This window comes from Nycticebus coucang, chromosome 7, assembly GCF_027406575.1.
Source record: "Nycticebus coucang isolate mNycCou1 chromosome 7, mNycCou1.pri, whole genome shotgun sequence".
NCBI classification, from domain to species: domain Eukaryota; kingdom Metazoa; phylum Chordata; class Mammalia; order Primates; family Lorisidae; genus Nycticebus; species Nycticebus coucang.
Window position 1 is genome coordinate 97,613,981 of NC_069786.1, and position 24,883 is coordinate 97,638,863.

At 40.4% G+C, this 24,883-nt stretch overlaps 1 protein-coding gene and 1 non-coding gene across 4 annotated transcripts in view; one reads left to right on the forward strand and one right to left on the reverse strand.

The window, feature by feature from the left end:
- The window catches only part of SGO2 (shugoshin 2), a 64,832-nt gene continuing 39,949 nt past the window's right edge, over positions 1 to 24,883 (forward strand). The window contains exons 1-4 of one of the 3 annotated variants that reach the window (XM_053596292.1): positions 1 to 90; positions 20,372 to 20,506; positions 23,400 to 23,575; positions 24,678 to 24,755. In XM_053596292.1, the coding sequence (XP_053452267.1) occupies positions 20,374 to 20,506; positions 23,400 to 23,575; positions 24,678 to 24,755 (387 nt within the window). In that variant the 5' untranslated portion in view covers positions 1 to 90; positions 20,372 to 20,373. Of the gene's footprint in view, positions 91 to 296; positions 349 to 20,163; positions 20,507 to 23,399; positions 23,576 to 24,677; positions 24,756 to 24,883 lie in introns of those variants that run through there. The other 2 variants (XM_053596293.1, XM_053596291.1) reach the window with 2 other exon arrangements.
- LOC128591067 (small nucleolar RNA SNORA33) lies at positions 7,765 to 7,894 on the reverse strand. Its single transcript, XR_008381503.1, has one exon. It is a non-coding gene; the product is annotated as a small nucleolar RNA SNORA33 (small nucleolar RNA).

Sequence of the window (24,883 nt, forward strand, 5' to 3'; positions counted from 1 at the left end):
TAACGGCTGCAGAGTTTAAACCTGAGCCCCGGCGTGGGCTCTGCGCTGAGCTCCCGGAGCTAAGTGGGGGTGCCCCACGCCCAGATAGGGGTAAGTCGGTGACCTGCGACATTTGGTGTGGCCACTCCCTGTCTGTGAGGACCGCTGCCTTTCTTGAACTAGACCTCTCGGCTTTGTCCGCCTTGGTCGTCCCCCGTCTGCCCTTCCCTCTCCCGGCTCCCGGACCGCCTCCCCTTCTCGCGCTCCGAGGGGTTGGCGGAGTTTCTGTTTTGATCTGAGTTGCTGCCTCCTGCCTCCGCGATTTGAACACCGGACTGGGCCAGGCGGGGGCGAGCCTCTGATTAGAAGGTCGGTTCCTTCAGGGAAAGGATTTCTGTCTTGACTATTCTACTCTCTGGTTCTAGAGTAGTTTCCAACTCATTATAAACGGTCAATAAATATCTGGGAATGAATGTTAGAGATTGCTTGCTGAAGCTCATGAGGGGGCCCTCTCCTTTGGATTGCTCATTTTTTAGAGGGACTGGTTGATGACGAAGGGGTGATGGAAGACGGGGGGAGAACTTAGAACTTTAGATCTTCTTGATGTACAGGTAGGATTTTGGAAAAGTATAGGGACGAAGATTTTTCTAGATGAGGGATTTAATTTAGGAGAATTGAAGGTGGTACTTATTTAATATTTAGAGACAGCTGGACAAGAGCTACAGAGTAGTAATAAATAGGTGATATTGAGTGCTATATTCTAGGTCACTGTACATACATTGGATCATTTAGTCCCTACAAGGAGATGTCCTTATTTTCTGTCATTTTATAAATTTGAAAATGGATATTTAGAGATGTTAGGATCACATAACTAGAAAGTGTTGGTGCTCCAACACCGTGATAGCTACCATCTATAATGCCTTGTCTGCATGGCTCCCACACAGTTATAACTGCTATGTATAATGGCTTGGTGTCTATATGGTAAGTCACCCCGGAAGGGTACTCTGAAGTCCTGGTTCTGGCTCCATAAGTGCCACTTGGTGAGGTCATTAATATGAGGAGTGATTGGCAATGTTAGGGAAAATTCTCTGGTTTGTGGCATGAACATTTGGATGGGTGATTGATAGCGCCATTTATTAAGTTAGGGAACTGTGTACCAACCAGCTTATTGGGGAGGAAAGTTCAGCTGTGATTTCCTAATTAGTAAAATGAGATTTGATATTTGTGACTGTATTCTTGGGAGATGGACTAAATTTCTGTGTGAGGATTTCCTTTAGATGTGTGAAATGGTGTTTCTTTTTGTTCCTATGTTCCACTATTTGTGGAATAGATGGTAATCTTTGATTTTAAAATTCCTTTTTGGCAAAACTTATAGAAGAACCTTCGAGCCTTAATGTTGAAAGGTTCTTAGTTCAACGTTTTCCCCACTGCAGCATTTTTTTTCTAAAACCATCTTTCCATTATTTGCCTGACATCTTCCAACATCTACTCAATACTTTCAAAGGATACCCATTTTTACTACTGTAAAGTTCTTCTATTCATCCATAGTCACTTCTTCAACAAAAGTTTATATAGTAGCTGCTATGTGACAGAGGCACAAAGATAAGAAGCAAATGTGGCAAAAGTCCATGCCCCTGTTGAACTTGCATTTTAATAGGATAAAACAGATAATAAATAAGAAAATTATTTAATTTTATGTTAGATGTTGATAAATTTATAGGGAAAAATAAAACAGGAGAGGGAAATGGGGAGCAGGTGTGTAGTTTTGAATAGTTTGGACTGAGAAGGCTCACTAAGAAAGTGAAATTTAAGCAAGGACTTGAAGGAAGTGAGCAAGCCCTGTGGTCATTTGAAGGAAGAAGTGATACAAAGGAAAAAAGGCATACAAAGGTTCTGCACTATGAGCCTGTCAAGGTGGCCAGTGTGACTGGACCTTAGGAAGCCAGAGCAAGAGCAGTGAAAAATCAGAAATGTGCGCTGATGGGGAATTGGGAAGGGGACGAGTGGCAAATTGTGTAGTACTTTATAGGCCATTGTAAAGACTGAGGGATGACATGAGTTTACTTAAGGTTTAGGAGGATCGTTGTGGTTGCTAGGTTGAGAACAGATTGTGGGGGAGAAAATGGAAGCAGGAACATCATTTAGATAGCTACAGCAGTAATGTACACAAGAGAGAATGGCAACTTAGAGAAATAGTGCTAAGTGTACCACATGGACGTGTTGGGAAAGCTGGGCCAGCAGGATTGATGAGAGAGCAAATGTGGGATGTGAAAGAATGAGAAATTTCTGACCTGAGCAACTGGAAGGATGGAGTTGTCATTAAGTGAGATGGAGAGGACACGGTGGAGCAGGTTTGGGATGGGGGGGAGTTTAGGACATAAATTTGAGATGCATAGTAGACATCCAAGTTGAAGATGAGGAGTAGAGAGTTGAATGAATAATTCGAGAGTTCAAGTGAGAAATTTGGATTGAAAATATAAATTTGAGAGTCATTAGCATTCACATTTAAAAGCCAGAAAGCTGGTGACAGCCCCAAGGAATATAGATAGAAAAGAGATGAAGGTCAAGGACTGAGATCTGGGGTGCCCCAAGTGTAAAGGGTTAGATAGATGAAGAATAACCAAAAAGATACTGAGAGGAACTGTCAGCACGACAGCAGCAAACCCAGAAGAATGTGTTGTTTTGGAAGCTAAGTGAAGAAACTGTTTCAAATAGAGGGAATGATCTGACATTAAATGCTGTTCACAAATCTAGTAAAAGGAAAACTGGCCATTGACTGCATTTGATTTAACAAAAAGGTAGTTTAGTGACCTTAATGAACAGTTTCTATAAAGTTATTGGCAAAAATTTCTTTTTAGTGGAACAGAGAGACTGGGAGGAGATGAATTGGAGACAGTAAGTATAGACAGCTCCAAAGGAATTTTGAGATAAAGTGAAACAGAGAAGTAAGGTAATGACATTCTAGCATCAGGGACCTCTTGAATTTTCTTAACATTCAGTTTTCTTGTATTTACACATCCTCTTCTTTGTTCATGGAATACCCTTCCTAATCTTGATGCCTGAGAAGTTCTTAGTTTTTAAGAATTATTTATTCAAGGCCTGGCTTGGTGGCTCATGCCTATAGTTCTTAGTACTCTGGGAGGCCAAGGTGGGTGGATTGCTTGAGCTCACAGGTTCAAGACCAGCCTGAGAAAAAGTGAGACCCTTCCTGTAAAAATAGCTGGGTGTTGTGGTGGGCACCTGTAGTCCCAACTACTTTGGAGGATGAGGCAAGAGAATCATTTGAGCCCAGGAGTTTGAGGTTGCTGTGAGCTGTGATGCCACAGCAGCACTCTGCCACCGAGGGCAACAAAGCAAGACTCTGTCTCAAAAAAAAAAAAAAAAAAGAATTATTTATTCATTCAACAAATACTTTCTCTTTCATATCACTTGTCAGGCACTGTTTTAAGAGCTGGGTTATATATATCAGTATTTATTTACTGATAAAAGATAAAAATCCATGACATCATGGAACTTAAATTCTAATTCAGGAAGGCAGCCAGGAATTAAATTCTGTAGTATGTTAGTAAGTTAAATACTATTGAAAAAAATTAGAAAAATGTATGAGTGACCAGACATGACAGAGAAAGGAGCTATAGTTTTAAATGGCTTTACCAAGAAGGTAACTTTTCAACGAAGATTTAAAGGAGAGTTAATGAGCCAATTGTGCATCTGGAAGAAGATGATTCTGAACAGGGAATATTTGTTGTAAATAGAGAATTACCAATACAAAGGACAGGGGGCTGAATAATGCCTGGCATGTGCCCAGAACAGTTAGATCTTGGTGGCCGTTGTCATGTGAGGGGAATGAGGGAGAGAGAAAGGAGGGGTTCAAATTAGAGAAATGGGAAGAAGAGCAGATGGTGGAGAGACTTCTGGATCATGTTGGAGAGAAGTGGGAAATATCGCAAAGCTTTAGCAGTGGAAACTGGGAGACACAGGGTTTTAGAAAATTTCAGATAGAGAAATAAAAGCTTTGAACTGAAGTAAATTTAACGCTCTCCCGCCCACTCTCTAGCAGCTTGGCCAAGGGGATACCCTAAAACTAAGTTGCTAGCCTTGAGAAGGGAGGTCAGACAGGCCTTAGCACCACCACCCACCTCCCGTTCTTGGAGACATCCTTTGTAACTCATTAATGTCCTAAGACAAATCTTCAGGTCCTCAATTTACATAACAAATATATGGCCTATAGGGCCAGTAGCTAGTCTCTGTTTAACAATTTTAACTTAAAAAAATCCAGGCCTGGCTTGGTGCCTAGTTACGGCCTGAGCCAGGCCTGAGCCACACGGGCCTGGGCCTGCTAAACAACAATGACAATTACAACAAAAAATAGCCAGGAGTTGTGGGTGCCTGTAGTCCCAGCTACTTGGGAGGCTGAGGCAAGAGAATTGCTTAAGCCCAAGAGTTTGAGGTTGCTGTGAGCTATGATGCAACTACTGAGAGTGACATAGTGAGACTTTGTTTCAAAAAAAAAGAAAAAAATCCAGGCCTTTAGACAAAGCTTCATTACTTTAGCCAATTACAATTTGAAGAAGCTTTATATCCACCTATAACCTCTAATCTCCTCCCTTCCCTTGAGATGTCATACCTTTTCTGGCCAAACCAATGTGTTCTTTCTATGTATTGATTTACGATTTCATGTGAAATTCCTCCCTCCCGGAAATGTAGAAAGCTGAACTAACCCAACTACCAAAAGTTCACTTGCTCGAGACTTCTTGGGTGCAGCGCCAGACCATAGTTCTTAAATTGGGCTCAGAATAAACCTCTTTAAATTATTTTACAGGATTTGTTGTCTTTTCTGTTGACAGCATGATAGTGCCTTGGACTAGGTTGGTAGTAGTGGACATACTGAGGTCATATTATAAATAAATATTTATAATATAAAATTATGTAATATAAAATATTAAGCTATTTTAAATAACATTTAAACTATGTTTAAATAATTATAATTCATAATATATAATTATACAATAGTAAACTATTTTAAACTGCACACAAACTTTATGGACACACTGTATATTGTTGACAGTAAATTGGGATGTGAGAGAGGTTTTTGTCCTAAGTAACTGGAGGGATGGATTTGTCATTAACTGAAATGGGGAAGGCTCGGAGTGAAGCAGGTTGAATCTAATGCATTTATTTTAGTCATGCAAGTGGAATTGTGGAGTGGAAAGTTGGACAATGTGAATCCAGGGAAGAAGTCCAAACAGGTGTTTTAAGCCATGAAACTGAAATGACTAAAGGGAGAAGTGTAGATAAAGAGAGGAGGTGTAAGGAGAGGACGTGTTGTAGGGTGGAAGAAGCTGTCAAAGAGACTGAGAAGGAGCAGGTAGTTAGGTAGTGTGATGTCTGGAAGCCACAGAAGGATCATTTTTTGAGGAAGAAGGAGAAATTAACCATGTCTAATGCTGCTGATGAAGTTAGAAGACTTCTGAGAATTGACCGTTAGGTTTAGCAGTGTGGAGAGGCTTAGAGGCCTTGCAAAAGTGTTTTTGGTGAAGTAGTCGGAGTGAAAGACTGATTAAAGTAGGGAGAATTGGAAGTTGAGTATAGACAGTTCTTTCAAGGAATTATTCTGTAAAAGTCTGGAGAATTGGAGTGGTAGCCTAAGGGTAAAGTGGGAACCAAAGAGGGTTCTACAAGGTGAGGGAAAATGGAATATGTTTGGATGTTGATGAGAATGATCCAGTGGAGGAGGAAAAAGTTGATGATGTAGAGGAGAGAACTGTTGGAGTGATATCTTTGAGGAGGCAGGAAGAGGTGGGATCCCATACTGGGAATCCTTATCAAGTATGGAAAACTTGGCCTCATATAGGAACATAGGAGAGTAGACATATGTGTAGGTAGGTGATTATAATGGGAGTTTGGGGAATGTTCTTTAATGATTGCCTCAGTGTTCTCAGAGAAAATAACAGTGAGCCAGGATATCAAATTACCAACAAATAGAGGAGTGACCTGAGTCTGAGAAGAAGACCCGAGTCTACTTGACATGAAGAACACAGAATAGTCCTGTGGACTCAAGGCAGGTAGTGGCAGAGAGGCTGAGTATTGGGGATTTGGCAGGTGCAGGTGAAGTGGAGGAGCCTTGCCCGGGGAAGGAGGAATAGAGACTTTGGAAAGTTGATCTTACCAGAGGACATGGCTGAGCTTCTACCATACCTTATTAGTGAAACTTTCTCTGAATTTTTTTTTCTCTGCCTAGGCAGAGTTAACTATTTCTATGCATTGTGTATTATAGCCATTATTCTTGTGATACTATAACATAGTAATATCTTCACGTTCCTGCATCTGTTAACAGGCTATATAAGTTTAAGATTTCCCACTGATCTTTTCTGTACTTCCATTAAACTCTGTGTATCTCTCTAGGTTACACTTCTTCCATTGTATCAAAACAATGTCTGTACCCAGGTTGTACTGGATGTTCCCTGAGAGCAGAGACCATATCCTGTCATATGTTCCTAGTGCCATATCTAGCACCTAGCATAGAGATGATTAACAGAGGTGCAAATGAAAAAATAGTCATTTACCTTTTGGGATTATACTGATATAATGATGTTATAATGATGATATAATGATGATATTCATGCTTTCAGATTTTATGCAAAGGGTTATATATATACATATACAAATTGTAGCTTTGCAGCTATCGTCCCCGCCACTTGGGAGGCTGAGGTGGAAGGGTGTGGGGATCACTTGAGGCCAGGAGTTCGTGTCCAGCCTGGGTAATATAGCAAGACCCCATTTCAAAAAATATAACGAATCAAATAAAAAGTATATTCTTAAGTCTCTCTCTCTTTTTTTTTTTTTTTTTTTTGCAGAGACAGAGTCTCACTGTACCGCCCTCGGGTAGAGTGCCGTGGCATCACACGGCTCACAGCAACCTCTAACTCTTGGGCTTAGGCTATTCTCTTGCCTCAGCCTCCCAAGCAGCTGGGACTACAGGCGCCCACCACAACGCCCGGCTATTTTTTTGTTGCAGTTTGGCCGGGGCTGGGTTTGAACCCGCCACCCTCAGCATATGGGGCCGGCGCCCTACTCACTGAGCCACAGGCGCCGCCCTCTCTCTCTCTTTTTTTGTTTTTGTTTTTTTCAAGAACATGGGCTAAAGTTTTTTCTTTCTTTTTTTTTTTTTTGCAGTTTTTGGCCAGGGCTAGGTTTGAACCTGCCACCTCTGGCATATGGAACCAGCGCCCTACTCCTTTGAGCCACAGGCACCGCCCATGGGCTAAAGTTTTATTTGTTCATTTCTTGCATTTGAAGTACTCTCCAGTGACTTCATTGGCCTGAGATTCTTTGCCATAGTCCTTTAAAAAAAATTACACACTTGGGTATGGTGGCTCACGTCTGTAATCCTAGCACTATGGGAGGGCAAGGTGGGTGGAATACCTGAGCTCAAGAGTTCCAGACCAGCCTGAGCAAGGGTGAGACTATCTTTACTAAAAATAGTAAAAATACCCGGATGTTGTGCTGGGTGCCTGCAGTCCCAGCTACTCAGGAGGCTTAGACAAGCAGTTCACTCAGGCTCATGAGCTTGAGGTTTCTGTGAGCTATGATACACGGCATTCTACCCAGGGCAAAAGATTGAGGCTATCTCAAAAAAAATTAATTACAAAGTAAAATAAATAAAAAGAATTATATGCAATTTCTTGTTAACATTTAGAAATTCCACTAAGTTCTTAGCCCTACTCACAGCTAAGCTTTAATAATTAATTGTGCCTTATGAAAATGCGTCACATCACTAAAATTTGTTAGAGCCATTTTCAGAGACCTTAAGGACTTCAGTGTCCTTAAAGCTTGTGATATGGCTTTACTATTGCCAGGTTTTTAAAAATTTCTGCAGAAACACATTCAGGTAAGCAGTTTAACTGGCTGGTCTATCTTAAGTCTTGATTGTTACTTTTTAGAATGCATTTATCAGTTATCCTTTTTTCATTAATCAATACTATGATTTCTTTCTTTTTTTTATTGTTAAATCATACCTGTGTACATTAGTGCAATTGCCTGTACCCATTCTAAGATGCACCATAGATGTGGCCCCACCCATTCAGCTCCCTCCACCAAAACCTCCCCCCTCCCTTCCCCTTCCTTGGCCCTTTCCCCATAGTCTTGTGCTATAGTTGGGTTATAGTCTTCATGTGAAAGCTATAATTTAGCTTCATAGTAGGGCTGAGTACACTGGATACTTTTTCTTCCATTCCTGAGATACTTTGTTAAGAAGAATATGTTCCAGCTCCATCCATGTAAAACATGAAAGAGGTAAAGTCTCCATCTTTCTTTAAGGCTGCATAGTATTCCATGGTATACATGTACCACAATTTGCTAGTTCATTCGTGGGTCGATGGGGACTTCGGCTTCTTGCATGATTAGCAATTATGAATTGGGCTGCAATAAACATTCTGGTACAGATGTCTTTGTTATATTGTGACTTTTGGTCTTCTGGATATAGACCTAGTAAAGGAATTATAGGATCGAATGGCAGGTCTATTTTTAGGTCTCTAAGTATTCTCCAAACATCCTTCCAGAAAGAACGTATTAGTGTGCATTTCCACCAGCAGCGTAGAAGTGTGCCCTTTTCTCCACATCCACGCCAACATCTCTGGTTTTGGGATTTTGTTATGTGGGCTACTCTTACTGGGGTTAGGTGATATCTCAAAGTAGTTTTGATTTGCATTTCTCTGATGATTAAGGATGATGAGCTTTTTTTCATGTGTTTGTAGATCTTGCGTCGGAATTCTTTAGAGAAGTTTCTCTTCAAGTCCCTTGCCCACCCTGAGATGGGGTCACGTGTTCTTTTCTTGTTAATACGTTTGAGTTCTTTGTGGATTCTGGTTATTAGACCTTTATCGGAGGTATAACCTGCAATATTTTCTCCCATTCTGAGGACTGTCTGCTTGCTTTACTCAGTATGTTCTTGGCTGTGCAGAAGCTTTTTAGTTTGATCAGGTCCCAGTAGTGTATTTCTGATACTGCTTCAATTGCCTGGGGAGCCCTCCGCATAAAATATTCACCCAGGCCCATTCCTTCAAGAGTTTTCCCTGCACTTTCTTCAAGTATTTTTATAGTTTATGTCTTAAGTTTAAATCTTTTATCCAGTGAGAGTCTATCTTAGTTAATGGTGAAAGGTGTGGGTCCAGTTTCAATCTTCAACAGGTTGCCAGCCAGTTTACCCAGCACCATTTGTTAAATAGGGAATCTTTTCCCCACTGAATGTTTTTAATTGGTTGTCAAAGATCAAATAATGGTAAGTAGCTGGATTCATCTCTTGGTTCTCTGTTCTGTTCCAGACATCTACTTCTCTGCTTTTGTGCCAATACCATGCTGTTTTGAACACTATGGATTTATAGTACAGGCTCAGGTCTGGTAGCGTGATTCCTCCTGCTTTGTTTTTATTGCTCAGTAATGTTTGGCTATTCGAGGTTTTTTCTGCTTCCATATAAAACGAAGTATTATTTTTTCAAGATCTTTAAAGTATGACAATGGAGCTTTAATAGGAATTGCATTAAAATTATATATTGCTTTGGGCAGTATGGACATTTTAACAATGTTGATTCTTCCCAGCAATGAGCATGGTATGTTTTTCCATCTTTAACATCTTCGGCTATTTCTTTTCTTAGAGTTTCATAGTTCTCTTTGTAGAGATCGTTCACGTCCTTTGTTAGGTATACTCCCAAATATTTCATCTTCTTTGGCACTACTGTGAAAGGAATAGAGTCCTTGACTGTTCTTTCGGCTTGGTTATTGTTGGTATATATGAAGGCTACAGATTTATGGGTGTTGATTTTGTAGCCTGAGACATTGCTATATTCCTTAATCACTTCTAAAAGTTTTGTAGTAGAATCCCTAGCGTTTTCCAGATATACGATCATATCATCTGCGAAGAGTGAAAGTTTGATCTCTTCTGATCCTATGTGGATACCCTTGATCGCCTTTTCTTCCCTAATTGCAATGGCTAAAACTTCCATTACAATGTTAAAGAGCAATGGAGACAATGGGCAACCTTGCCTGGTTCCTGATCTAAGTGGAAATGATTTCAATTTGACTACATTCAATATGATATTGGCTGTGGGTTTGCTGTAGATGGCCTTTATTAGTTTAAGAAATGTCTCTTCTATACCAATTTTCTTTTCTTTTCTTTTATTTATTTATTTATTTTTATTGTTGGGGATTCATTGAGGGTACAATAAGCCAGGTTACACTGATTGCAATTGTTAGGTAAAGTCCCTCTTGCAATCATGTCTTGCCCCCATAAAGTGTGACACACACCAAGGCCCAACCCACCTCCCTCCTTCCCTCTTTCTGTTTCCCCCCCCATAACCGTAATTGTCATTAATTGTCCTCATATCAAAATTGAGTACATAGGATTCATGCTTCTCCATTCTTGTGATGCTTTACTAAGAATAATGTCTTCCACTTCCATCCAGGTTAATACAAAGGATGTAAGGTCTCCATTTTTCTTAATGGCTGAATAGTATTCCATGGTATACATATACCACAGCTTGTTATTTTTTTTTTTTTTTTTTTGGTAGAGACAGAGTCTCACTTTATGGCCCTCTGTAGAGTGCTGTGGCCTCACACAGCTCACGGCAACCTCCAACTCCTGGGCCTAAGCGATTCTCTTGCCTCAGCCTCCCGAGCAGCTGGGACTACAGGCGCCCGCCACAACGCCTGGCTATTTTTTGGTTGCAGTTTAGCCGGGGCCGGGTTTGAACCCGCCACCCTCGGCATATGGGGCCGGCGCCCTACCGACTGAGCCACAGGCGCCGCCCTACCACACCTTGTTAATCCATTCCTGGGTTGGTGGGCATTTAGGCTGTTTCCACATTTTGGCGATAGTAAATTGAGCTGCAATAAACAGTCTAGTACAAGTGTCCTTATGATAAAAGGATTTCTTTCCTTCTGGGTAGATGCCCAGTAATGGGATTGCAGGATCAAATGGGAGGTCTAGCTTGAGTGCTTTGAGGTTTCTCCATACTTCCTTCCAGAAAGGTTGTACTAGTTTGCAGTCCCACCAGCAGTGTAAAAGTGTTCCCTTCTCTCCACATCCACGCCAGCATCTGCAGTTTTGAGATTTTGTGATGTGGGCCATTCTCACTGGGGTTAGATGATATCTCAGGGTTGTTTTGATTTGCATTTCTCTAATATATAGAGATGATGAACATTTTTTCATGTGTTTGTTAGCCATTCGTCTGTCGTCTTTAGAGAAAGTTCTATTCATGTCTCTTGCCCATTGATATAAGGGATTGTTGGCTTTTTTCATGTGGATTAATTTGAGTTCTCTATAGATCCTAGTTATCAAGCTTTTGTCTGATTGAAAATATGCAAATATCCTTTCCCATTGTGTAGGTTGTCTCTTTGCTTTGGTTATTGTCTCCTTAGCTGTACAGAAGCTTTTCAGTTTAATGAAGTCCCATTTGTTTATTTTTGTTGTTGTTGCAATTGCCATGGCAGTCTTCTTCATGAAGTCTTTCCCCAGGCCAATATCTTCCAGTGTTTTTCCTATGCTTTCTTGGAGGATTTTTATTGTTTCGTGCCTTAAGTTTAAGTCCTTTATCCATCTTGAATCAATTTTTGTGAGTGGGGACAGGTGTGGGTCCAGTTTCAATCTTTTACAGGTAGACATCCAGTTCTCCCAACACCATTTATTGAATAGGGAGTCTTTCCCCCAAGGTATGTTCTTGTTTGGTTTATCGAAGATTAGGTGGTTGTAAGATTGTAAGATGTTAGTTTCATTTCTTGGTTTTCAATTTGATTCCAAGTGTCTATGTCTCTGTTTTTGTGCCAGTACCATGCTGTCTTGAGCACTATGGCTTTGTAGTACAGACTAAAATCTGGTATGCTGATGCCCCCAGCTTTATTTTTGTTACAGAGAACTGCCTTAGCTATATGGGGTTTTTTCCGGTTCCATACAAAACGCAGAATCATTTTTTCCAAATCTTGAAAGTACGATGTTGGTATTTTCATAGGTATGGCATTGAATAGGTAGATTGCTTTGGGAAGTATAGACATTTTAACAATGTTGATTCTTCCCATCCATGAGCATGGTATGTTCTTCCATTTGTTAATATCCTCTGCTATTTCCTTTCTGAGGAGTTCATAGTTTTCTTTGTAGAGGTCCTTCACCTCCTTCGTTAGGTATATTCCTAGGTATTTCATTTTCTTTGAAACTATGGTGAAGGGAGTTGTGTCCTTAATTAGCTTCTCATCTTGACTGTTATTGGTGTACACAAAGGCTACTGACTTGTGGACATTGATTTTATATCCTGAAACATGACTGTATTTTTTGATGACTTCTAGGAGTCTTGTGGTTGAGTCTTTGGGGTTCTCTAAGTATAAGATCATGTCATCAGCAAAGAGGGAGAATTTGACCTCCTCTGCTCCCATTTGGATTCCCTTTATTTCCTTGTCTTGCCTAATTGTATTGGCTAGAACTTCCAGCACTACGTTGTATAGTAAAGGTGACAGAGGACAACCTTGTCTGGTTCCAGTTCTAAGAGGAAAAGCTTTCAGTTTTACTCCATTCAGTAAAATATTGGCTGTGGGTTTGTCATAGATAGCTTCAATCAGTTTTAGAAATGTGCCACCTATGCCTATACTCTTCAGTGTTCTAATTAGAAAAGGATGCTGGATTTTATCAAATGCTTTTTCGGCATCTATTGAGAGGATCATGTCATCTTTATTTTTGCCTCTGTTAATATGGTGGATAACGTTTATAGACTTGCGTATGTTAAACCAGCCTTGCATCCCTGGGATGAAGCCTACTTGATCATGATGAATGACTTTTTTGATGATAAGCTGTAATCTATTGGCTAGGATTTTGTTGAGAATTTTTGCGTCTATGTTCATGAGTGAGATTGGTCTGAAATTCTCCTTTTTGGTTGGGTCTTTTCCTGGTTTTGGTATCAGGGTGATGTTTGCTTCATAGAATGTGTTGGGGAAGATTCCTTCTTCCTCAATGTTTTGGAATACTTTCTGCAGTACAGGAATAAGCTCTTCCTTGAAGGTTTGATAGAATTCTGGAGTGAGGCCATCTGGACCAGGGCATTTTTTGGTTGGAAGCTTTTTTATTGTTTCTTTGATCTCAGTGCTTGAAATTGGGCTGTTCAGGAGCTCTATTTCTTCCTGGCTGAGTCTAGGGAGAGGGTGTGATTCCAAATATTGATCCATTTCCTTCCCATTGTCAAATTTCTGGGCATAGAGTTTCTGGTAGTATTCAGAGATGATCTCTTGTATCTCTGTGGGATCAGTTGTTATTTCCCCTTTATCATTTCTGATTGAGGTTACTAGAGATTTTACTTTTCTATTCCTCGTTAGTCTGGCCAATGGTTTATCTATTTTATTTATTTTTTCAAAAAAACCAACTCCTTGTTTCATTAATTTTCTGAATGATTCTTTTGTTTTCAATTTCATTAATCTCTGATTTGATTTTGGATATTTCTTTTCTTCTACTGAGTTTAGGCTTAGATTGTTCTTCTTTTTCCAATATCATAAGATCTCTTGTGAGATCGTTGATGTGCTCTCTGTTTTTCAAATGTAGGCATCTAAAGCGATGAATTTTCCTCTCAAAACTGCTTTTGTAGTATCCCACAGGTTTTGGTACCTGGTGTCTTCATTGTTGTTATGCTCAAGGAAGTTAATGATTTCCTGTTTTCTTTCTTCCTGCACCCATCTGTTATTCAACAGAAGATTGTTTAGTTTCCATGCCTTTGGGTGGGGTCGAGCATTTTTGTTAGAGTTGAGTTCCACCTTTAGTGCCTTATGGTCTGAGAAGATACAAGGTAACATTTGAATTCTTTTGATTCTGTTGATATTTGTTTTGTGTCCCAGGATATGATCAATTTTGGAGAATGTTCCATTGGGTGATGAGAAGAATGTATACTCTTTATCTTTGGGATGGAGTGTTCTATACGCGTCTATCAAGCACAGTTGTTCTAGGGTCTCATTTAAGTCTCTTATATCCTTGTTTAATTTCTGTTTAGAGGATCTGTCCAGCTCTGTAAGAGGAGTGTTAAGGTCCCCTGTTATTGTGGTATTATCAGATATCATATTGCTCAGACTGAGTAAGGTCTGTTTCAAGAATCTGGGAGCATTTAAATTGGGTGCATAGATGTTTAGAATTGAAATGTCTTCTTGTTGTATTTTTCCCTTGACCAATATAAAGTGACCATCTTTGTCTTTTTTGACTTTAGTTGCTTTAAATCCACATGTATCTGAAAATAAGATTGCAACTCCTCTTTTCTTCTGAATTCCATTTGCCTGAAAAATTGTCTTCCAACCCTTGACTCGGAGCTTGAATTTGTCTTTTGAAGCCAGGTGTGTTTCTTGCAGACAGCAAATGGATGGCTTGTGTTTTTTAATCCAGTCCACCAATCTATGTCTCTTCAGTGGGGAATTCAAGCCATTAACATTTATTGAGATAATTGATAAGTGTGGTAGTATTCTATTCGTCTTATTTGGTGAGAGTCCATTGCTGAGTTTTATCTTTTGCATCAGTGTGGAGGTTAGGTTCTGTCCTTTAATTTCTGAGTTCTTACTTTGCTGCTGATCCATTGTGGTGGTCAGTGTGCAGAACAGGTTGAAGTATTTCCTGTAGAGCTGGTCTTGTTGTGGCGAATTTTCTCAATGTTTGTATATCCGTAAATGATTTGATTTCTCCGTCAATTTTGAAGCTTAACTTAGCAGGGTACAGAATTCTGGGCTGGAAATTGTTCTGTTTAAGTAGATTAAAGGTAGATGACCATTGTCTTCTTGCTTGAAAAGTTTCATTAGAGAAGTCTGTGGTCAATCTGATGGATTTGCCCCTGTAGGTCAACTGCCGCTTGCTCCTGGCAGCTTGCAGAATGTTTTCTTTTGTCTTGACTTTGGACAGGTTCATCACAATGTGTCTTTGAGAAGCTCGGTTAGAGTTGAGGCGACCTGGGGTCCGATAGCCCTCTGAAAGCAGTGTGTCAGAATCTTTGGTGATATTTGGGAAATTTTCTTTTATAATATTCTCTAGTATGGCTTCCATTCCTCTGGGGCATTCTTCTTTCCCTTCTGGAATTCCTATAACTCGTATGTTGGAACACTTCATAAAGTCCCATAATTCTGACAGTGAGCGTTCTGCTTTCTCTCTCTTCTTTTCTGCCTCTTTTACTATCTGAGTTATCTCAAGAACTTTGTCTTCTACCTCTGAAATTCTTTCTTCTGCATGGTCTAACCTGTTGCTGATACTTTCCATTGCATCTTTAAGTTCCCTGATTGACTTTTCATTTCCTTCAGCTCTGCTATATCCTTTTTATATTCTTCATATCCTTCATCTCTGATTTGATTCTGTTTTTGGATTTCCTTTTGGTTATATTCCACTTTATTAGCAGTTTCCTTCATTGTTTCCATCATTTCTTTCATTGTTTTCAACATGTGTATTCTAAATTCCCTTTCTGTCATTCCTGACATTTCTGTATAGGTGGAATCCTCTGCAGTAGCTACCTCATGGTCCCTTGGCGGGGTTGTTCTGGACTGGTTCTTCATGTTGCCTGGAGTTTTCTGCTGATTTTTCCTCATGGGTGATTTCTTTCATCTGTTTCCTTGCCCTGATTTTCCTTTCACTTCCTCTTTGCTCTTTAAGTTCTCGTGCCTGTGGATGAGCAGAAACTTTCTCAGGGAAGTGCTTGTTGCTGGAATCACTGCTGAAGTGGCTATCCACTTTCCCTCTGTGCCAAAACCGGTCTCACTGTGTTCCCGAGGGTTAGGCTCTGCAAGGCGGCTGAGACCTTGCCCTTAGGCTACTTGGTCGCTGGGTTACCAGTTCCCACCCAATTCCAGCTCTGCGACCGTGACGGCGGAGCTTGCCGGGGCAGATCGCTCACAATGACTGCCTGTGACCCAGAGCCAAACACTATTACCTCCGTCTGGCACAGCATCTCAGACTGGGGCCCTAGACAAAGGCCAAAGTTCTCCACACTCCTGCTCAGGCTCTCCCCAAGGCAGTTCAGCTGAGTGCCAAGTCCAAAGACACCAAAACAGTTCACAGGTATGGCCTTTCTGGTTTGCAGTCTCGCTGCTACTGAACTTACAGTTGCGGGCGGGTTTAGACGGATTGAACACACGCGAGCACTTGCCAGTTTTCCACTGTTTTAGTCCTCCTCTTGGGGTCCAGAAGTCTCTCACTGACTCCCTGTATCCTCTCAGGGGTGATGATAGGCAGATCCCACCAGCCAGATATGCCTGTAGTCCTATATCCCCAGACTCACGGTGCCCAGATGCAAGGAAGCTGTTAGTCGGCTGCCATCTTGCTCCACCTCTACCACCAATTTTCTTAAGTGTTCTGATCATGAAGGGATGCTGGATATTATCAAAAGCTTTTTCTGCATCAATGGAAAGAATCATATGGTCTTTATTTTTAAGTTTGTTTATGTGTTGAATTACATTTATAGATTTACATATATTGAACCAGCCTTGAAACCCTGGGATAAATCCAACTTGGTCATGGTGTATAATTTTTTTGATGTGTTGTTGGATTCTGTTTGTTAGGATCTTATTGAGTATTTTAGCATCTATATTCATTAGTGATATTGGTCTATAATTTTCTTTTCTTGTTGGGTCTTTCCCTGGTTTGGGGATCAAGGTGATGTTTGCTTTGTAGAATGTGCTGGGTAATATTCCTTCTTTTTCTATATTTTGGAAGAGGTTTAGTAGTATAGGTACTAGTTCTTCTTTTAATGTTTGGTAGAATTCTGATGTAAAGCCATCTGGTCCTGGGCTTTTCTTTTTAGGGAGATTTTGTATAGTTGATGCTATTTCAGAACTTGATATAGGCCTGTTCAACATTTCCAGTTCGTTCTGGCTACGTCTTGGTAGGTGGCGTGCTTCCAGGTATTGGTTGATTTCTTTCAGATTTTCATATTGGTGAGAGTAGAGTTTCTTGTAGTATTCGTTAAGGATTTTTTGAATTTCTGAGGGGTCTATTGTTATTTCATCATTACCATTTCTGATTGACGAAATTAGAGATTTTACTCTTTTTTTCCTGGTTAGGTTGGCCAAAGGTTTATCTATTTTATTGATCTTTTCAAAAAACCAGCTTTTGGATTTATTGATCTTTATATAATTCTTTTGTTTTCAATTTCATTTGGTTCTGCTCTGATTTTGGTTATTTCTTTTCTTCTGCTGCGTTTGGAGTTGAAGTCTTTTTCTTTCTCCAGTTGCTTGAGATGTTCCATTAAGTTATTGACTTCCTCTCTTTCTGTTTTCTTGAGGAAGGCTTGCAGTGCTATAAATTTCCCTCTTAGGACTGCCTTTGCAGTATCCCAGAGGTTCTGGTAATTCGTGTCTTGACTGTTGTTTTGTTCCAAAAATATCGTGATTTCCTTCCTAATCTCTTCTATAACCCACGTATCCTTCAGCATAAGGTTGTTTAGCTTCCATGTTTTTGTATGGGTATGCACGTTCCTGTTGTTATCTAGTTCAACTTTTATTCCATGATGGTCTGAGAAGATGCAAGGAATAATTTCTATTTTTTTAAATTTGCTGAGGATAGATTTGTGGCCTAGGATGTGGTCGATTTTGGAGTATGTTCTGTGCGCTGATGAGAAGAATGTGTATTGCTTTTTTGGGATGAAATGTTCTGTAGATATCTGTTAAGTCCAGATGTTGAATGGTTGAGTTTAAATCTAAAATTTCTTTGCTTAGCTTCTTTTTGGAGGATCTATCCAGCACTCCTAAAGGGGTGTTAAAATCTCCAACTACTATGGAAGTGGAGGAAATCGAGTTGCTCATGTCTGTTAGAGTTTCTCTTATAAATTGAGGTGCGTTGTGGTTGTGTGCATAAATATTAATAATTGAGATCTCATCATATTGAGTATTACCTTTAACAAATATGAAGTGTCCATCCTTATCCTTAATCATTTTGGTTTGTTTAAACCTTATTGTGTCTGCGAACAGGATTGCAACGCCTGCTTTTTTCTGCTTTCCATTTGCCTGGAATATAGATGAGCATCCCTTCACCTTGAGTCTATATCTGTCTTTTAATGTAAGATGCGATTCTTGGATGCAGCAGATATCTGGCTTGAGTTTTTGTATCCAGTCCTCCAACCTATGCCTCTTTAGAGGACAATTTAAACCATTCACATTAATTGAGAGTATTGATAAGCCTTTCGAGAGACTGGTGGACATTTTTAATCCTTTTGTGACTGTGGAAGTTGGAATTTGATCAAGAATTTTTTGTGTGGGTTTACTTTTGTGGTGGAGAATTATGCTGGTCTTTATGGAGGATCGGTGTAAGAATGTCCTGGAGAGCTGGTTTAGTTATGGCAAATTTCTTCAACATGTGAATGTCGTTGAAGTATTTAATTTCTCCGTCATAAATGAAGCTCAGTTTAGCTGGGTACAGGATCCTGGGTTGAAAGTTATTTTGTTTTAGGAGATTAAAAGTCGATGACCATCCTTTTCTAAGTTGAAAGGTTTCATCAGAGAGATCTGTAGTTATTCTGATATTCTTCCCCTTGTAGGTAATGGTTTTCTTTCGTCTGGCAGCTTTCAGAATTTTCTCCTTCATATTAACTTTAGTGAAATTGATTATGATGTGTCTGGGGGATGTCTTATTTGGGTTGAGTCATGCTGGAGTTCTGAAACTGTCTGCTATCTGAATTTCGGAATCTTTTGGCATGTCTGGAAAGTTCTCCTTCATAATCTCATGGAGAAGAGACTCCATGCCTTGTGAAGCCACTTTGTCACTTTCAGGGCTCTCTATAAGACAAATATTGGTTTTCTTCAAATTATCCGAGAGCTCTCTGAGAGAGTGGTCTGTTTTTGCTCTCCATTTCTCTTCTTTTTTGAGGGTTTGGGAGCGTTCGAAAGCTTTGTCTTCAATGTCAGAAATCCTTTCTTCTGCTTGCTCCATTCTGTTACTGAGGGATTCTACTGTGTTTCTTAGATCTTTGAGGGATGCAACTTCTTGTCTCAATGTGTCAAATTCTTTGGTCATTTTGTCTTTGAATCCATTGAATTCTTGAGATAACTTTTGGAATTCTAATTCGATCTTATTTGCTATCCAGATCCTGAATTCAATTTCTGACATCTCAGCTATTTGTTTGTGCATGGGGTCTTGTGCTGTTTCTGCCCCATTGATCCTTGGGGGAGTTGATCTACTCTGATTATTCATATTGCCAGAGTTTTTCTGTTGATTTCGCCTCATGATTGTTTTTCACCGTTGCCTCTGGCTGTTCTCAGAGTTGGGGAGGTGTCTCTCCAAGATTAGACCCCAACGGGATCACTCTATTGTTGCTGGATCTTTGTAGGGAGTGACCCTGCGTAGTTCCTCTGGGGCTGCTCTAGCTAGGGAGTTCTGGTTGTAGAAGCAGCTCCGGTTTGTGACACACCCGGATCCAGCAACAGGGCTGGGGGTGTTGTGCACAGTTCTGGGAGTGCCAGGCGCCCAGTGACTTTGGCACAGAGATCCCAAGGCTCCAGCAGTCTCTGGCCAGGAGAAGAGGTCTGCGCAGAGGCAGGGAGGGCTGCAAAGGGCAGCAGCTACCAGAGTCCCTGTCCAGATGAATGGGCTAGAGTGGAAGCTGAGAGGACACAGGAGGGAGGATGCAGGGTTGCGTGGCTCCCGCAGTTCCTCGTCAGGGAATGTGGAGGCCCAGTGGGTGCGGGTCATGGGTCGGGGGTTGCTGCACAGCTCTTATGGAGGTCTGGGCGGCGCCAAGCCCAGGAGTTTGAGGTTGCTATGAGCTGTGACGTCACGGCACTCTACCCAGGGCAATAGCCCAAGGCTCCTGTGTGCCAAAACCGTCTCACTCTGCCCCTAAGGATTAAGGCTGTAAGGCAGGTCTGTCCCCACCTTTAGGCTGCTGAGTCAGTAGGTTACTTTGACCCGCCCAATCCTTGCTCTGAGACCCTGAGGGCAGAGCTTGCCGGGGCAGTTCTTTCACAATGGCTTCCTGCGCCCAGCTCAGTGGCTCAGTCTGGGGCCCCAGACAATGCCCAAAGTTCTCCACACTCCTGCTCAAGCTCTCCCCAAGGCAGTTCAACTGAGTGCCAAGTCCAAGAACACCGAAACAGTTCACAGGTAAGGCCTTTCCGGTTTGCAGTCTCACTGCTGCTTGTACTTACGGTTGCCGGTGTGATTAGGTCGATCGAACACACACAACCACTTGCCAGTTTTCCACTGTTTTTGTCCTCCTCTTGGGGTTCAGAAGTCCCTTGCTGGTTCCCTGTATCCTCAAAGGGATGATTATAGGCAGATCCCACCAGCCAGAGATGCCTGGAGTCTTGTCTCCCCAGACTGGCTGTTCCCAGTTGCAGGGAAGCTGTTACTCCGCCGCCATCTTTAATCTCTCTCAATACTATGATTTCTTTCTTTTTTCTTTCATTTTAGTGATGGAGTGCCCAGCGATGGAAACTGGCTCACTTTTTTCCACAGGAATTAAGAGACATGTGAAAGACAAAAGAAATTCAAAGACTGCTAAGTTGAATGTTTCTCTTGCTTCAAAAATTAAAACAAAAATACTAAGTAAGTAATAATAATTTTGTTAAAGTACATTCACACCTTTACTTTTCTCTGGACAATATACATTAAAACCTCTATAGTTAACCACCTCCTTACTTTGATCCCGTCCTTACATTGTCCGTCCTTCCTTCCTTCCTTCCTTCCTTCATTCCTTCCTTCCTTCCTTCCTTCCTTCCTCCCTCCCTCCCTCCCTTCCTCCCTTCCTCTCTTCCCCTCCCCTCTCTGTTTCTTCCTGTTTTTTTTATTTTGCTTTCATTTTGCTTTCCATTTCAATTGGCTTTCACTCATCTTAGTTTGGAGTCTTTTTTTTTATTTTTTTTTGTTTTCTTCCTTTAACGATTCTCTTGCCCCTCGCCTCCCAAGTAGCTAGGACTACAGGTGCCCTCCACAAAACCCGGCTTTTTTTGGTAGAGAAGGGGTTTGGTCTCGACACTCTGAGCTCAGGCAATCCACCCGTCTTGGCCTCCCACAGCACTAGGACTATAGGCGTGAGCCACCACGCCTGGCCTGACCTAATTTTCATTGATCGGTTATGCACATACCAGTACAGCAGGCCACGTTCTGTATGTTGACCACCTCCTTATGTTGACCAGTTTGTTACAGTCCCTTGGGTGGTCAACTTATAGAGGTTCTACTGCATTTACTACCTCAATTTATCAAGTATAGAAAATTACTAAAATGAGTGTTTTGTTAATTGATAATTTTTTTTTTCTCTCTCATCCTTCCTATCTCCTCAACTCGTATTAGTTGTGTGGTTTTGATGATTTACCCTCAGTGGTGACAGCTGAATTTGTAGCAGTGAGGTTAGGGTGGCCCAAAACCGTTGCTTCCTACATTGCAAACAAACAAACATGACTTTTGTGGAAAACAGTTAGCAGACTATATTTAGATTGCTCTAGTGTGCTGTAGCAACTGGATCATGGGTACCCTAAACGTGGTTGTCCTAGACTGGGTGCTATAGAGGGGGATTTTATAGAGCCACTGCTCATCCTGAGGGCACTGACCTCTTTGCGAATGGAATTTCATGAATTCTGGAGTTAAGATGTCAGAAGGGAAAAGAAAGGAGGTGGGAAAACTCCCCAAGATAAATTTTCGTTACTTTTGAAAATTGCCTCAATGGTTCATGCTCATCTTAGCAGGAATGGGGAGATATTCTTGTAGTAACATTTCCTGCTGACATAGCTCCTGCAAAGGATAATTGTGTGTGCCTTATGAAATAATCAAACCTCCTGAGTGTCTATAAATCAAAATATGATGTTGCTCCTACCCAGGTCTGTAGGACCACTGCTCCCTTTGGCAGGACCATGACACACACCCTCTTATGAAGGAGTATGCTGAGTTTGAGGAGTACAACAGGAAAATGTTATTATCCTTTATTTTTTTGAAATCCTAAATGGGTTCTCTTCTGTTTCCGTTTACTATGCTAAGGGTGGCTATCTGGAACTACTCTATGCCAGAAATAAAGGACTTTTTTGGACCCTGTTTTTTAGATTCCAAAATTTTCCCTGCATACTTAAAAAAATATTATTACATTTTATAAAACTTATTTTACATATACTATAGTTTCATTCATTAGTTTATTACATAGTGATATCTAAATCAAAATTATGAAAATATAATTTTGCTTTAAATATACTAAAGGAACACACTATATTTAAGGTGAACTTTACCAAGGAATTCACAATGTAATTTCTTTGCTGCCAACTGAAAAGCATTTCAAGAGTGGTATAGTACTTTTAAAGAGAAGAGGTCAACTTTAGATTATTAATAGATGCCTAGAAATAAGAGGCAGGGTATTTTGGATGGAGGTAGAAGGTTCCACAAGGTTAGGTGATCTAACATTACAGTAGGTATGCTCCTTTCACGCAAAGTTTAAGAAGTGTTCTTGGGGATTATTAACTAATTCATTCAGTTCTGGAGCTGCAGAAACTGGCTTCAAAATTTTCATAGATCGGCTACCCATAGGAATTCCTATGCGACATTTCCACTCAGAGCTGCAGAATCAGCTTCTTCATTCTATTTCTCAAAGATAGGAAGCAAGGTAGAGCAAGATTTAGTTTTTGTGACTGACCTAATTGTCTAGAATGTTATGTCTGTGCTGTGGCCTCTTATTCCTGACTGTTCATACACTTTCTGCATTCCTCACAACTATTTTTTTTTTCTTTTGAGACTGAGTCTCACTATGTTGCCCTTAGTAGAGTGTCATGGAGTCATAGCTCACAGCAACTTCAAACTCTTGTGCTCAAGCAGTTCTCTTGTCTCAGCCTCCCAAGTATCTGGGACTACAGGCACCTGCCACAACACCTAGCTATTTTTTTTTTAGAGATGGGGTCTGGCTCTTGCCTTAGGCTGGTCTCAAACCTGTGAGCTCGGGCTATCTACCTGTCTTAGCCTCCAAAGAGCTGGGATTACAGGCATGAGCCACTCTATTACAACTCTTTTTTTTGAGACAGAGCCTCAAGCTGTCACCTTGGGTAGAGTGCCAAGGCATCATACCTCAACAGCAACCTCCAGCTCCTGGGCTCAAGCGATTCTCCTGCCTCTGCCTTCCAAATAGCTGGGACTACAGGTGCCTGCCACAATGCCCGGCTATTTTATGGTTGTAGCTATCATTGTTGTTTGGCAGGCCCGGGCTAGCTTCCAACCCGCCAGCTCAGATATATGTGGCTGGCACCTTAGCCACTTGAGCCACAGGCGCTGAGCCTATTTTCTTCATCTGCATACACTGGGTGTGTTTTTTTTCAAAACTACATTTGTATTGTTGTTTTCTCCTTTTCTAGCCTCCAATTAAAACCTGTCAAATGCATTTTATCTAAAATAGTTTTACTAAGGAATATGAAAATTCATTAAGGAATAATATAAGTTTGATATTAACTTATTTAAACATCTTTTGCAGACAATTCGTCTATTTTCAAAATCTCTTTAAAGCACAACAACAGGGCATTAGCTCAGGCTCTTAGTAGAGAAAAAGAGAATACTCGAAGAATTACAACTGAAAAAATGCTATTGCAAAAAGAAGTGGAGAAACTAAATTTCGAGAACACATTTCTTCGCCTGAAACTAAATAACTTGGTATGGAAGCTATATTGATTTTGAATTCTAAATTATAACTTAAATCTTTTAGGTGTATTCTCATACAAGCTTTAAAAATGTTTTTTAATTGTAAAAAATTACTAAAAGTCAGTATGCCATGTAAATCTATATTAAAGGATAAACTGTTGATGGGTAATAAAATGGATGTCTTACATCTTAAGTGTGCTGTACAAACCAGTATAATGCCTTCATCAACATTTTCTTGCTTATCATAAGCAAAGCTTGGTACATTAATACTATGATCCCCAAGCCCCAGGCTATCCACCAAAAGGTGAGTGAGCAGCTGCTAAATGAGCAGAGCTTCATCTGTATTTATAGCCATTCCCATTACTTGCCTTACTGCCTGAGTTCTGCCTCCTGTCACATCAGCGGCAGCATTTAGCATTAATTCTCATAGGAGCGTGAACCGTCCTGTACACTGTGTATGCAAGAGATCTAGGTTGTGTGCTTCTTATGAGGATCTAATCCTGCTTTCCTCCCATCCATGGAAAAGTTGTCTTCCATGAAATCAGTCCCTCGGGCCAAAAAGTTGACATGTTTTTAAAAAATAAGCATAATTCTCTCAGTGCATTAGCAGGACGGGAATTACAGAGTGTATTTTTTTAAATCTTAGCATTTCATTGGCCATAAACCAAGTAGAATGAAGTTAGTATTATAGGTGTTGCTTTTCCTTGCAACTTCTTACTGATTTAGCTAGGCTGCAACTATAGATCTAGATCCAAATGAGTAGAACTTAAAAGGCAAAAAATGACCTATTGTACTTGAGGGTTAAATTCCTGTGACTGACAAACTATATTCTCCTGCATGTGATCTTTTATTGAGAAGACAGGAGAATGTTTGTGGGAAAATTTATAATTGATAGTCAGAAGCATTCAAATTGTGTGTGTATGTCTGCTTGTGGCTATTTTGACCGAACTGTAAATGCACTAGTACCTTTATAGCTCAGTGTGATCTTGATTTTTAGCTCAACATGATTTCAATTTCTAAATTTTCTCACACTGATGACCTTCGTAAGTGCATGGTATTATAATAAACTCCAAGTTTTAACTGATTAAAAGGGTTCTTTATTTTTCATATGCAGAATAAGAAGCTTATAGAAATAGAAGCTCTCATGAATAATAATTTGATAACTGCCATTGAAATGAGCAGTCTTTCTGAGGTGAGTAGAATTTATATGTTTTTAGATTACGGAGGATAATTGAGACTAAATAGCATGAAAGTTAAAGATTCATATTTTAAGCTTTGTACAAAGGAATGATAATATCAGTCAACTGGCTAACAGCATAG